The 15,210-nt window shown below is 47.3% G+C and overlaps 2 protein-coding genes across 3 annotated transcripts; one reads left to right on the top strand and one right to left on the bottom strand.

Moving 5' to 3' along the window:
- Nucleotides 1-5,147: 5,147 nt before the first annotated feature.
- LOC100827151 (inactive leucine-rich repeat receptor-like protein kinase CORYNE) lies at nt 5,148-9,295 on the bottom strand. 2 transcript variants are annotated; one of them, XM_003567377.4, is made up of 3 exons: nt 8,759-9,295; nt 7,560-8,645; nt 5,148-6,288 (listed from the first exon to the last, which is right to left on the bottom strand). In XM_003567377.4, the coding sequence occupies exons 2-3, from the start codon at nt 8,510-8,512 to the stop codon at nt 5,979-5,981; spliced, it is 1,263 nt and encodes a 420-aa protein (XP_003567425.1). In that variant the 5' UTR covers nt 8,513-8,645; nt 8,759-9,295; the 3' UTR covers nt 5,148-5,978. The 2 variants fall into 2 exon arrangements, with proteins under 2 accessions (XP_003567425.1, XP_014753502.1); XM_014898016.2 differs by having other exon boundaries at nt 7,560-8,640.
- Nucleotides 9,296-10,042: 747 nt separating this feature from the next.
- On the top strand, nt 10,043-12,906 carry LOC100833870. The gene is made up of 2 exons (XM_003564937.4): nt 10,043-10,209; nt 10,400-12,906. The coding sequence occupies exon 2, from the start codon at nt 10,401-10,403 to the stop codon at nt 12,741-12,743; it is 2,343 nt and encodes a 780-aa protein (XP_003564985.1). The 5' UTR covers nt 10,043-10,209; nt 10,400; the 3' UTR covers nt 12,744-12,906.
- The last annotated feature ends 2,304 nt before the right edge of the window (nt 12,907-15,210 follow it).

Raw genomic sequence — 15,210 nt, 5'->3', positions numbered from 1 at the left:
TCTTAATGCAATATGAATGATCAATACAAACGAGAACTCTTTTGATCTATGTGCACAAATATACACGAGGTGTTTCGTGGAACAAAGAGAAGCAAATATGAAGCTTGTACCTTATTTTGTGGTTAGCAAAACTGAACATTCCAGCTGAATATATTCCTTGGTGGCTGGCGTGGACGTGCAAGGTGTTTGTTTCGCTTTGCCGCTTGTTCTCGTCGCCGCGTTTTCGCAAAAGCGTATTGGTGATAACCGTTCCTCCTCTGATGAGGCCGGGAATGTGATAACCACACGATGTCAGGCATGTTTTCTCCTGCTTTAGAAACGGTTCCACTAAATGACGTGCTTCATTAGGAAAGGGGTTGGTCTGTCGTGGTTCACAGACCATTTTGCCGTCCATTCCTAAACCAGGAAGTGTTTTTTTTTTCCTTAATCAATCCAGGTTGACTATATAGACAGGAAGCACTTTCTGGAATTTTGCTCGAGGGGAATATACCTGTTGAAGCAGATGATGCGTGAGGCATCGTCCGCTGTTCTGTCGCGAGTGAAAGGGATGCAAAAAAAAATGGCTTCACCTTTTGAACTCACCACTAGTCGGAATAAGAATATCTGAAATTCTACGATCTCGAAATGGCCATGAACAGTCGTTTTAATTGCTTTTTCTCCATAAAAATCCTTAAACATAATACATGATCCGAAGAGAGACGAGAGAGGCCGGACGAATTCCCGGCGAAGCAACGGAGGACTCTCGATTCGGAAAACGATCCAGCCGAGCGTCTTGTTAGTGCTTTCTTATTATCGCCACACGGCAAGCAAGCAAAAGGGAGCGGGAGACAAAGCAAGCCCTTAAATGGATAAGCACCCGTTCTAAGCTCGACATGCCACGCGCCGCACGGCTATACCTCTTTTTAGAGGGGTCGAAAACGACGTGTGTTAGTACTTACCGGGCACGTACAGAAAGCTAAACACTCCCAGATCTGTACGTACGATCGCACACCTGCAGTTCAACAGAGCTGGGTGGGGCCAGAGGGCCAGTGACCCAGCGGATTAACAAAGCTTGGAGGATCGGCCGCCGGGACAGCAACAAAAGGCGGTAATGACATGATCAGGCACAGTGCTTTGCTTCTGATTATTATTAGCACCCGTGGAAGCTAATCACGAGCGCAGGCGTGCGGAGACAGCGCCCAGAAGCAGCGACAGCTATAGCGAGGGGCCGAGGGGGAGAGGGCTCTAAACCCAAACGGAGAGCCGTCAGGCTAGAAGAGCAATAATTGCAGCCCGGAAAGGCGTCAGTTAACGGAGAGGAGAGGCTTCACGGCGCCGGCTCTGTCGCGGCATCGGACGGCACCGCGCGCCGTGTCCCCTCTCCCATCGCCGCGGGGGACCCCGATTAAACTAATCAAGCTATCAGTCCACTGATTAATTAATTAATCGTTGTTAAACTAATCCCCCACTGTTAGGCAGCCAGGCCACCGTAGTGGTCTCTGCGTCTCCACTGCAACTGGGCCTTTAAAATATCAGCCAGACACAGACAGCGATGGGTCCACCGGTGACGTGCTCCGCGCACCCGGACACGGCTCGCTGCGTGTCTCCTGCCTCGCGGCCTCGGACACATGTGGATACACACACTGCTAAGTATACATCATTATTGCAAGCATTACCGGGTCATCTGAGACCACCGAGGCGATGGCGATATTTTACTCTGTTCTTTTTTTTTTCTAGCTTATCTCCCGACGTGAAGACCTAACCTGCTGCTACCTCTGCATCCAAGGAATCTTTACCCTAGTTTAATTCATCTGCTTATTTACCGGCCGGTCCGACACGCCGAGGCTGAACCGAGCTACGGACGCGGGACGCGGCCTTTAACTTTCCTGGGTAGAGAGACTCTACTCGGAATCGTCGTCCTTCTGCCAGCTAAGCTAGCTGCCATGGAAGGTCACTACGCGCTGTGGTTCGAGCTTCGCCAGCTCATCTGATGGGGATCATGGATGAACGGACTTGTATACTGGGTCAGAGAACGAGAACCTGAGTTCCTGACTGTAACAGCAAACAGAGAAAAGAAAACATACTTGTAGTACTCGCCACAGCTGGAGTTAGTGTATGCAGTACTCCCTCCGTTTCTAAATAATTGTCGCTGTTTTAGTACAAACTTGCATTAAAACGGCGACAAATATTTAGAATGTTATTAAGTACGATGCCAAAGATAGTTTCTTTCTATCTTTCGTCTGATTCGAGGGACTACGTACGCATGTGTCTGCATCTTGTTTGGTTTTATCCATGTGTACAAATAAATGTACTACGTGTCGCCTCTCCATGCCACTGCAAATACCATACCATTTGTATACACAGTAAACAATACTCTTAAGCTTGTTTGTACGTCCAAATTGGAATATGCTACTCTCAACCCGTAATTCTGCACGCGTGATAACCTCCGCCCCAACGCTGTAAATGGACGACGACCCGGCGTCTACGCGCTGCCAGAATTTTCCCATCTTGGGTATCAGTGGCTAACCGACGATAATTCCACGGTTCCATGAAATTTTACATTGGTGAGTGGTGGCATACATTTTTATTGGAATTTTAATCTTGGTAAATGGAGCTATCGATCGATCTCCTAGCTAGGCTTGGAGCGGCACCGTCAATTTGCCAATCGGGGATGGCGATCGTCTCGACGTGCTACTAGGACTAGCCAGCAGTGTACTCTAGAAAAGGAGCCAGTAGTCGCAGCCACTAGGTCCCAGTGAAGCGAGGATTGCGATTGCTCTGGACGGGGTCGCACGAGGCCGTGTTTATACAGGAAAAAGTTACCCGACTTAGCAAGAACGCGAAAATACGCCTCGTCGTTTGCGAGATTTAGCATCAGTCTGGTTGAAAACAGAACGAAGAAGAAGCGTAAGTAGAACCTCAGTAAGCTTATATGGGTACAGAAAAGACCCGGCATTTGACTGATTCGGCATCCATAAGCGTAGTTGCAGACAAACAACGACTCGGGTTGACATGACCCCCGGAGTTTATTTCGACACGTATGCTGAGAACGCAAAGAGGACTCTGTTTAGTAAGTAAGGCAAGAAAAAAAAGAAGAAGAGCTGATGCGCATGTGACCAATTTTTTAACACGTTTCAGGCCCATGAACCTGATAGAAGTGAACTGACCCAATAAAATGATCTCTCGCTCCTTCTGTTCAAGCTAGTAAAAAAACCACACTGTCTTTCTCTCTCTCTTGGTTGATGATCGTTTACGATTCTCTATCTCAGCTGTCAAGGCTCCATCGAATCTTATCGTACGGTCCGGAAAAGGCACCGCGTAGCCTCGAGATGCGGGACGGGAGGAGGGAGAGGAGGAGCACCGTGTGTTGTTGGGTCGGGTTTGGGTCACTGTGGGCCGTACAGGCCGTATCCTAGTGTCCGAAGCGAGAGGGAGAGCAGCGATGCATGCATGCCTGCGCGCGCGCCCGTCGACTCGGCCCGAGTACCCGAGAGGAGTCACGGGTCTACTTTGGAGGTGGCCTGGCCCACCCTGCTTTCCCACCACGCCAAGCCTTGTCCTCTGTCTCTGCGCCGTCCCGCTGCCTGCCTGCCTGCCTGGCCCATTATTTGTTCTGGGTTCAGGTGGGTCCCAGCTGTCAGCTTCTCGATTGCACAGCACAGCAGCACAGGTGATGGCACTGGTAGTAGGCGCATGTTGCAGTTCTAAAAAAAAAGGTAGGCGCATGTTGCAAAAAATAGCTAAACTCTTTTATATTTTAAAATGAAAAAAACCTACTAAAAAACTCTACAGGAGCATATCAGGGTTTTCATTTTTTGCAAGTGCCTATTTTCCTTTGCAAGGGATAGGCAGGCTGCGAGGAACCCGAGGCGGTTAGTAGCGGGGAACCATTTTGCCAATAGCGCAGACCGATGAGAAACACCTCGAGGAGAGCATAGTTTTCGGCTCTAAAGTGAAGGAGCTCGGAACCCTCCATGTGTTCCATGAAGTTGTCTCGCCATTTGGGAGTCTCCAATGACATGGGAGGAGGAAAACATGGAGGAAGTTCGGAGATCCTTGGAAGGGAAGCTGAGACCCAAGAGACGACAAACCTCTGCGGGGATAGGGTAGCGAAAAAAGAGGCGATCCGTCGGACCGGGAGCATTTTTTTTGAAGAAAAGGGTCTCCTTCATACTAATCCTTCACAGTTGTTAAATCGCCTATGCTTGGTGCATGCGACCCGGAGTCCCTTACATACGAGACTGCATCACTAGATATGACTTAGACAATCGTCTAAATACAGAGGAGGAGCACCCATAATCAGAGCCTCAGAAATGTAGCCTCAAGATGAACCCGGTGAGCATATATGTGTCATGTTTTGTGCGTGCGTTCTTCATGGATCGAGATGCAATCTTGCCATGACCATCCTAACACGGAGCAAGAGGTTGAAATTGTTGCAAAATTTCTTGCGTGTCACGTATAAAACCTTCTTCCTATTAATCCAGTTATTGCAAAACTAGTGTAAACTGTTGTGAAGCATCCAAAAGGCTAGGATTCTTGTAGATTCTCGTGTCTTGGTTCATGCCAGTCACGACAGTTCTAATCTCAGCACGTTTTTAGGGTCACTGCATCGATTCTGCGAGTAACTGTTCCAAAGAGACTTCCAGCTTTCAGAACGGCAAGCACGCACAGCTGTAACAAGAGACCAGCCACTCCCCTGTTCAACCGCACGCCTGCGCACTCACTTGCACTCCCTGTCCGATGCGTTCTTCTTCCTCACACGTACGGCCTTGATATTTTCTGCTGCCTAGCTGAGAGCCGAGCAATGGAGATCGGACGGACAGGGAAAGAGAAGAGACCACAGAAAACACCTCCTCTTTTCATTTCTCATCGGTGCCCCACACAGAGTCACACAGATGCCTGCACTGCACAGCTGCAGCAATGTTTGCATGCATGCCTCCTCTGTTCTCGCGAAGCAGCTGCAGCTGCAGGCAAGGCAGTGCAGCAATTGAGGTTAGGTGACAATGAAAGCCCTCTTCACTTCAGACATGGAACCACAGGAGCAAGAGGGAAAAAGAGGACAGAGCAATGCTGTAGATGATGGGGGATGCAGAGTTTTGATCGGGAGCCGGACTTCACATTACATTGTATTCTTTGCTAATGTACTCCCAGCAGCCAAGTACTAGCCATTAGCAAAAAAAATCACATAGAATGAGAGCTGAGTTATACATGCAATTTCTCTGTTAAAAGAAAAGTTACATATGGAAACAGGCAGGAGCACAGATGTAAAATTGCAAAGATGTTTATAATATGTCCATGAACACTACGGGCAGTGAACAGTGCTCCTCCTCCTCCTTGGGCCCTGGCATATACTTGCTCCCTACTACAGTAGTAGTACCAATCAGACAGGCATTTCCTTTCACATTTTACATCATCTTGGACTGGTCAGGGAACATCCCCGCATGCAAAACACCAGCTATGTACTAGCAGCGGTACAAGCTAGCTGCAGGTCAGATGAGGGGCGAACATGTGACCTGAAGAGAAATGATGTCCAATTGTGCCGTGGAGCCCAACACTTGGTGAACGGACAACAGGCCGTGGGCCAGTGATGGAGCCAGTGCAAATGATGGTCAATGCACAAGCACAGCATACAGCCATACAGGGATGGAATGCAAGAGATCCAAGAAGATGCATCATTTTGCATACAGAAATAGATAGACATATGCACATTTCCCAGGCTCTATCCAGAAATCATGGGCAGAAGAACATTCATCACAGGAAGCTCAAAACCACCAGCACGTTTCATGTAGCTGGCCCTACATAGCAGGGTTTTACCATCGAACTACTGAACAGCTCTACCTGTTTGGCTTCCGGATTGTTGGTTCCTCTCCCCCCATACGTTTGAGCATGGCCTGAAGACGCCAAAAGCTACCGCTAGACATTCAGCGCTCGATGATCCAGCACGACTTGGCGCTGTCTCGCGATGATGCTGAAGATAGTGCCGATTATGATGATGACACTTATAAGCTGTGGAGCTGGGCGAGCATCGCGACAAGTTCATCGCTGGATGGCCGATCGGCTGGCAAGTCCGAGAGGCACACGATGGCGACCCTAATAGCCATTAGCATCTCCTCTTCGCATACCTCCTCCCCTAAGATGCTGCTGTCCAGTGCTTCTTTTGCCTCCCCGGAATGTTGCATATGGCGGAGCCATCGAGCCAGGCCACCTCGTCCAGCTTCTCCAGAGAAAAACGGATCTTTAGGGTCTCTCCCAGTGAGAAGAACACCAAGGATCATGCCAAAAGCATACACATCACACTTATCTGTGTATCTGTACCAAAAAAATAATTTAAATTTTAAATGCGCAGGTTATTAATCAAGTAGAGCTTATACAGAAAAAAAGACACCAGATCACTTGGTTCGTAAATCAAGCTCCACCTTGACAAAAACAGAGGATCGATCAGTTCAGTTACTTATTTGATTAAAATAGTCTGGTCAAAAATACTTATCTACAAAATTAATTCCTATATGTTTACTGATGCAACTAGGTTTTTCTGAAAGAGATAGGAATGAGAATACGAATACCAATCCTCGAAGGATCGATTCTCTGATGGAGATACGGGAGGTCACAATGAAAACTATTGATTTAAAGTTTAGCTAAACATGGAGTGGGCTAAGAATCATATGTGCTCATGCGGGAATATATGAAAAGCATGTGTATCAAAGGCAATTCAAAAAGGTCAGATGCAAGTCCTCTAACAAAGTAAAGATTCCCGGGTTACAAAAAGCAAAAGTTAGGTATCTTCACTAAGCCATGTGGTATCTTTATCTATATGCTTTATGTCTGCACCCTTATTCCATCAATTAACAACACAGAACAGAAGCATACTCATCATGAACACAGATAACTTGGAAAACAGAATGCAGCGAAGAAGCAAATAAAATTAAACAGACAGAAGTGCTTGCATGCTGTTTAATGGCGAAAGCAAACTAAAGCAGAAAGGAAAGAATCTAAGGATGCAAACAATAATCAATAGATGGTCAAGTGCTTGTTTGGCTGTACTATAGTGTTGTAATGGTCATTTGTTCTAAAAGATCTGATGTATCACTGGGCATGTTGTTATCAGATGTATAAGTGAAACTTAACAGAATCGCAGCAAGTAATATCGAAAATTTTACACCATTCAGTGCAATTAGCAAATATCACACATCAGAGATTCCTACCAATCTGAAATATCTTGGTTGTTTGCTTCATGTCTAAGATTGTGTATGCAACAGGTGAAGACTCAACATGTACATGCATTGATCTGTTTCTGAAAATACAAATTGTAACAACGGAACACCCAGATTGTTTCCTCTATTTGGGGTTACTTCCAGGCACTGATATCGATATCTAAAGATTTAGTAAAACTTTATGACATGTATGGTTAACTTGTATTCAAGGGCGGCACTTGCTACCTAGGTAAAGTTTGAATCATTTAAGTTTGATTTCCCTCACAAGTTTAAATCCGACTAGCATGCAAAAGGCATTATAAATTTTAGAAATAATAGTTATGTTGTCAACATTAAGCTGACTGAAATCTGAAAGACGTGTATTTTTACCTGCTATTTTGGTAGAACTCCGGAGCAGCATAGACGCTTCCAAACGATTCTGGATCAGCTGGACCTGAATCAATCAGGCTTGCAACCCCACAATCTGCCAGTATCGGTTCGAAACCTTCATCTAGCATCACATTCGATGGCTTAAGGTTGCAATGTAGTATGCTAGGACAACACTCGAAGTGCAAGTACCGCAATCCCTTGGCAACCCCAGCGGCAATCCTGCTCCTGGTGTCCCAGTCGAGGCTCAGCTGCTGCGACCTCACCCTCTTCATCACATCCTCGAGGCTGCCCCCCGGAACGAAATTGTACACCAGGGAGAGCCGATCGACCTCTCGGACATACGCCTTCAAGCTCATCACACTCTGGTGCCTCACCCGGGCAAGCACCTCCAGCTGCCTCTGCACCCTCCGCATGTCAGACTTGGAGCCGTTGGGCGGCGGCGCGGAGGGCGAGGCCTCGGGGCGGTTGGCGGCGACGGACTCGAGCCGCTTGACGGCGACGGTGAGGCCGCCATCGAGGGCCAGCTTGTGGTACGTCCCGTGCGCGAGCGGCTGCGCGGCGGGGAGCGCGCACAGGAGGTTCTTGGGCGAGATTTGCGGGGTGAAGGAGACGGGGCCCTTGGCGATGGCGGGCGCGTCCCTGGCGTGGAGCACGGTGAGGCGGATGGCGTAGAGGAGCGCGAGGGAGAGGAGGAAGCCGGTGAGGGAGCCGAAGAGGACGCCGAGGGCGATGCGGCGGAGGCGGGCGGCGCCGCCGCCCGGCTGCGCGTGGGGAATCTTGGATTGCTGCTGGGGCGGGGGCGGGGACTGCTGGGTGGACATGGGCTCCGAGTGGAGCGGCTGGGAGGCGGCGGGCCGCGGGAAGACGGCGAGCAGCAGGAGGAGGAGGAGAATGGCGGCGAGGGTTTTGGTAGGGTTCTTCTTGCCCACCACCACCCCGCCTCCTCGCGCCATGAATGCTCGACGGATAGGATGAATCAAAGGATCCCGAGAGCTTCCGTTCCCCCACACGGCTCAAGAAGATGCCATTATTCGCTCATCATCGTCGACTAGGAACTGTAACCGCAAGATGAGGATGGACGCTGTACTGAAACAGAAACGAGGAACTCACTCAGTGCATCAATCAACATAGATTTCGTAAGGAAGGAGAAGCGAGCCGATTGATTCACCAACTGGAGAGAGAACAGTTGTTTATAGTACCTGAAGCTGAAGATGCAGCAGGACAGAAGCAGCGGGCGGAACGGAACCCGCAGGCGAAGAACTCCTCCCTTTGTCCTCTGAAGCAGCTCCGCGGCCCAGATTTCACGCGCTCCTCACCTCCCACCAAGACCGACGAAGAACGGAAGAAGACGAGCTCTTCCTCAGCACGCTCCCGCCGCCCGCAACCTCAGCCTCTCTCCTCTCCTCGGCACGGCTTTAAGTTGAAACGGAACGGAGGGCTCACTCACAGGCATTCATCTGGCGTGGGAGGAATCAAAAGGCCGAGACTTTTTCCCTCGGCGGCCGCATCTGGCATCTCTCGTCTCAGCACGCACACACAATCCAGAGTCCGGACCAAACATTCTCTCCCCAACCCCACCGCGGCCTCTCGCCTGGATTGATTCTCTCTCTCTCTCTCCCCGTTTTACCCTCCGGTTACCGCGAACTCCCCAGTCCGGTTGGCACAGCACGGGGAACGGATTGAGGAGAAGAGCCCGAGGAAGCAGAGGACGCTGCGCTTGGATACCCGTGCACGGCGCCCAGAACCTGTCTCCACGCTAAACCTTTTTTTAACCTGTTCCTCCTCAAAGTGAGAATTCCTCTCGCCTTATTTTTTCCCCTCTTCTACCGTGGGGCAACGATTTCTTTTTTCCAATTACCCCATCCGAATTTTTTTCCACCGAATTCCCAATTTTAAAATGAATTTCGTATTATTACCGTACGGTTAAACTATTCAGGTGAGCGAAAGGCGAGACGAACTCTGAATTGTGACTTTTTCGTCGTTCGGCTGCGTCTGCCTTCTTCCGTTTCATTTCTAGCGCCTGCAAGAAGAAGAAAAATCCGTTTTTGGCATGTGTACAGAGAAGACTATACTACTTCCAAATATTATTATGAGTAAACGGGGTAAAAAAGTGAAAAGCGAGTACGGATGCTGCATGGTGGGGGAAGGTAATTATACCGGAGGCCCGTACTTTGAGGAGCCTTTTCCCGCCGCTTGTGCGCTCCTCTTTTCCGGCCTTCCCGTCGTCCCAGACCGCACGGCCCCCACGTGCCACAGGCGTGGGCCCCATATTCTAGGCCGTGGGCCAGAATCCGGTGCATCCTCCCACTGGGCTCCTAATTTCCGTCGGTTGGGCCGCTTTCTTTGCTGGAGGCCTATATCTGGGCCTGGGCCTGGAGATTTGCCTGGACTTCGCAAGACCTGTATGCCTTGTCCGGTTGAAGCCCAGGAAGCGGAGGAGGCGGGCTTTGGAGCGCCGGAGAGACACACCGGAGGCCACAGAGTGAAGAACTCGGACAGGAGCCACTGCAGCGCCGCTGCCTGCTGTAGAACGAGCCAACCACCGTTGAAGTCGCGCTGTTCATTTGCGGAAATCGCTCGCTCTTGTTCTGCCGCCGCCGCTAGGGTTTAGGGATCCTCCACTCCTTCGGAGCATCGACCGATCAATTTCGTAAGTTTCCCCAAATTCCGCTCCCCGTTTCTGTTTAATTTAGTTTCGTGGCAGCGGCAGTCCCGTTGGTCGAATGCGGCGACCGAATTCGGTTCTTCGAATCTGAAATCGGGAATAATGGGATCACTTATGATCCAAGGATGATTGATTTAGCTGCGGTTTTCTGAGGACGGATTTTCTGGGGTTGCAGGATGGAGGAGGACGGCGAGGCGGAGAGGGACGCGATCGTGGCGAGGATGCGGGCCGAGGACTACACAGGCGCGCGGACGCTGCTGCTGGAGACGCTCCAGACCAACCCCAGGCTCGACGGCGCCGTCGAGATGCTCTCCGTGCTCGAGGTCCTCTGCGTTGCCGCCGCAGGGAGGCCGGGCTGCGGGGCAACGGTGGACTGGTACAGGGTCCTGCAGGTCCATCCCGGGGACGACGCTTCCAAGGTCGAGGCCCGGTACAGCAGCATCGTGGTCCAGCTTGAGTCCGTCAGGGACGATGACTTGCCCGGCGCCGATTTGGCGCTCTGCCTCGTCAATGACGCTTACAAGCTGCTCTCTGATCCGGCGGAGAGGGCCAGGTTTGATTCGAGCAACGCGGTGGGCTCTGTCAAGCAGATGGCAATTGGCGCCTCCAGCAATGCAAGTGTTGACTCGCGGTGTGGCGACATTTTGTCAACCAAATGGGTGCATCTTGAAGGTGCTGCTGCTCTTTTTAGTGGCATTGATGGATCAACTCCTCATTACAATGCAAGCTCTGAAATGGATAAAGTAAACAGTGCCGACATGAAGCATATTCAACTCAGTGGCAGACCATGTTTGGATGTAGTAGGAAATTGTTCATATGCAGCTAGTTCTTCCAGAATCACCAGAATCAAGACCGACCCTTACATTCTAGGTGGTGATGTTGAGTTGCAGTTGGCTGAGGAAAACCATGTAGACAAGAAGCAAAAGAGTGTATGCCAAAATGATGTGTATTGCGTGTCGTCGTCCCAGGAAGATTCGGACGTCTGCTTTTCTGATCCCTCAGAGGCTAACGTCTGCTTTGCTGATCCTTCAGATGCTAACCAAGATGACCACTGCTTTAGTAAACAGTATGACTATCATAACTTTGAGGATGATAGATCGATAGAACATTTTACTAATGGCCAGATTTGGGCAGCGTATGACTGGGAGAAGTTTCCTCGCAGATATGCATGGATAAATAAAGTTTTGACAGACAAGATGCAGTTATATGTCTCATGGTTCAAACCATGCCCACAATCTCATGAAGAGGAGAAGTGGTTAAACGCAAGCTTGCCATTTGTTTGTGGAACCTTTATAGCAGAAGAGCGTCAAATGTCGCTAACTTGTCCAAGTATGTTTTCCCATGAAATATCTGGTGATAATCTGAATCAACATCTCGAAGTATATCCCAGGAAAGGAGAAGTATGGGCCATCTACAATGACTGGGACATTGGATGGTATAATAATCCTGAGATGCGGAAGAAGAGCACCTTTTCTGTTGTAGAAATTCTTACCAGTTATTCAGAACACTCAGGTTGCACAGTTGCGCTCTTGGTAAAGGTAGATGGATCTAGAAGTGTTTTCCAGAGGTACCCGAGGAGCGGAAGGGAGCAGTTATTACTAGTCTCTAGTGACAATCTGCTCAAGTTTTCTCACAGGATCCCTTCATTTAGATTTAGTCATGAGGACGGGACAGTCTTGGAGCTTGAACATTCTACTGTGCCAGTAAACCTGCATCATGAAAATACATTGGCAAGTCTGGCTCCTTTGTCCCCACTTTCAAGTTTTCATGGTGTCACAAATAGCTTTCAGGAAGCTGCTGTCGCACAATTCTCCAATCCTTCAACAAGCAATTTGGGTTCAGGTATTCCCCTGCAGGGAATGATGAACTGCAACAACAAGTTGTCACCTGAGGATTTTGTGGAGGGGCAGATATGGGCTGTATACGATGTGCGGGACCGGATGCCTAGGTCTTATGTCAGAATTATCCGTGTGGTTTCACATATAGCGGTTTTTGTGTTGAAGTTGGAACCACATCCTATGCTTGATGAAGAAATACGGTGGGTCGAAGATGGTCTACCAGTTGCTTGTGGGGTATTTCGAGCTGGTACTGAAACTACTTACAAGGACATGTCAGATTTCTCTCATCCTGTACACTGTGACTGGAGTTCAAAGAGGTCTTTCTATCGAATCTTCCCTAAGAAAGGGGAAATATGGGCAATGTACAAAAATTGGAACATAACCTTAAGTAGCACTGATATCGACAAATGTGAACCTCGCATGGTTCAGGTCCTCTCGGACTATACTGATGAAAATGGAGTCAATGCATGCAGCTTAACTCGGGTAAAAGGTTATTTATCATTTTTCCAGAGAGTATTACTGGAAGATTTCCATTTGACAAGGTGGATTTCAAGGTCGGAAATGCTCAGCTTTTCCCATCGTGTTCCTGCTTTTGTTGTCATTGAAATAAAAGAACATGATATACCACAAGGGTCGTGGCACCTGGAACCAAGTGCCCTACCTCTTAGGAACATACACTGAAATTGAGACATAGCAGCAGAAGTTTAGCCAATTGTAACCAAAATCTTTTTCTTTTCATTCATTTTTAGCCAATTGAGATAGCAGCAGAAGTTGTTTGTTCACCTTTTCCTACATTGTACCATCCTTTTGCAATGGATATTTCTCGTGCCCTCTATTCTACCAATGGCGTACCAGGACCGACACAATCAAATATGAAATAAGTGTTTTCTAGCATAAACAGAAAGTGCAACACCAAACATCTTTGATGAACTGTAGCTTTGTCTACCCTGAAAGCGACAATTTGAAGTGGTATCTTATTTTAGCTGTTACTGCCAAATTTCTTGAGCCAGGGTTTAACTTTTGTTATGTTTGTATGCTACATGCTGCCGACAAGTTTTCAGTTGGGGATACCTTCTTTTTGACCCCGTTGTTCTTTGGTTGCCTTTTGTTGATAATTCTTTGGATGGTCATCCCGTCAGTGATACTCCTAATTTTTTTTACTGCGGTGTAACATAAATCGTAAATGGATGGATGGAATATGATGCTGATGTGTGCGAGATCTGCTGATGCTGAGTTGGTGCCTAAGAAAGCAAAGTTACAATCACCAACCAGCAAAGAGGCCTGGTCATGTTCTATAAGCATGATGCAGAATATCTGTGTCATATGACTTATATGATAAGTCTTGCATCAAGAAGTGAGTTTTGCGGAACTATAAGAATTCCTTTGCCAAGTTTGTTTTCTTTTAAGTTCTCTTTGGCAGCAGGTGGAGACATTTATTTGGCCCCCTTCCAAAGCTAATGGTGTTTTGTGCTACTATACCACTACCAGTCTGCTACCGTTTACCTTGTGAGTTGTGAGAGCTTAAGCAGTTTGAAGATCAGCATATAAGATTTGAATTGTTTGATTATCGTAATAGTATTAATCAAGTGCAACTGACCTTTATTTCATTATCATTTCAGTTTTCCTATAGGCTAGTAGGCTAGTGTTTTTTTTTTCATTTGCTTTTCTTCCTTTCTCTATTTTGTTTTGCTGTTGGTTTGTTTGGTTTTGGTGCGAGGCCACCCCTGGTGGTTTATACTGCCATGCGTTCTGTGGTGTTTTCAAGTACTCCCTCCGTTTCACAAAGGTTGGCGTATTTTGGTTGATTAACACAAAGCTTTTACCGATGAAAACTCTATAGATATGTGTTTTTTCATACATGAAATTTATATCAGTGGATTCGTCTTTAAAAGTTCTTGCTAGTGATCATGGTTTCATATCATATAACTTACATATTAATAGAGTAATTCTTGGTCAAAAGCTTGTCTTAACGAAACAAAATGCACCAACCTTTGTGAAAAGGAGGGAGTAATACAGAACGATACACATTTTGATGCGTGTTTGAGAAAAAAAAAGTACAATGTTGCTTTCTTTGGGCTGCTAGTTGCATTACTTGAAAGGCTTGTTTAGTACTAGTACGATAGATGACTGTCTTCACTTTAAGCAATGTATGTACATGCTTGTATTATTACTGCAATAGTTGCTATTCTAGTACAACCATTGGATTCTAATTGAACTGCATTTTATCCAATTACTGGCTGCTGTTTTTTTTCTTCTGCTCAATTTTAGCTTTGTACTTTGATCCATTCAAAGGAATGATAGGCTCGAACATGCACCGTAGTCTGGTCATTTTGTGTGATGTAGGCAGCTTGAATTAGATAACATGCTAATATAATTGTCCTTTTGTCAAAAAGACTTTATGGCGTTCAATGTATAGTTGTGATTTGAAGCACGCAACTAGTTTCCAATACGTCCAAATACATCTTCTAATTTTTAACGTAATAGTTATCCAAATACTCCCTCCGTCCCAAATTAACTGTCGTGGATTTGCATAGAACGACAGTTAATTTGGGACGGAGGGAGTATATTTTTGTCAGCCAAGTCCTCACCAGCTAATTCTGCGAATCTAGTGGTATCGTCATGAGCTATGCATTTTTCCTGTGCTCGAATACAGTTAGTTTTAAGTATTTGTAAATGCAAGTCTTAAGTTTCCTGCCTTCCAACTTGCTCATGAATAAAGTTAAGAATGACAGGTAGATTAAGTCGTGATGTTCTAGTACTTTTCATATGCTTAAATACAATTGTTTTCAAAGTGTTTGTGTCGTACATGCAATTCTGGAAGTTTCCTAGCTTCTAACTGGCTTGAGAAGCACTTAAGAATGATAGAGATATGAATTCATGATGCAGCGAGAGGCTTAAGCGTTCTGTTGTACAAACAAGCAAGTTTAGTGGGTCAATTGCTTCATCTGTCATCCAGGTGTCCATATCACTGCCTAAAAAATATAGTGAAAGTCTGTCACTCCTGAAAGCTACACACTGGGGGTAATGCTCAGAATGGAAATTATTTTCCTAGCTGATGTTGAAACTTGAAAGTGTAATCTTTGCCACTAGCGTGCTCAGGAAGGGAAGTAGGTGAGCAGAGGAATGTTAGAATTGCCCCTTGTTTCCC

The sequence above is a fragment of the Brachypodium distachyon genome, chromosome 2, assembly GCF_000005505.3.
Source record: "Brachypodium distachyon strain Bd21 chromosome 2, Brachypodium_distachyon_v3.0, whole genome shotgun sequence".
NCBI classification, from domain to species: Eukaryota; Viridiplantae; Streptophyta; class Magnoliopsida; order Poales; family Poaceae; genus Brachypodium; species Brachypodium distachyon.
Note: the sequence above shows the minus strand (reverse complement) of the source record. Positions and strands in the feature narration are given on the sequence as shown.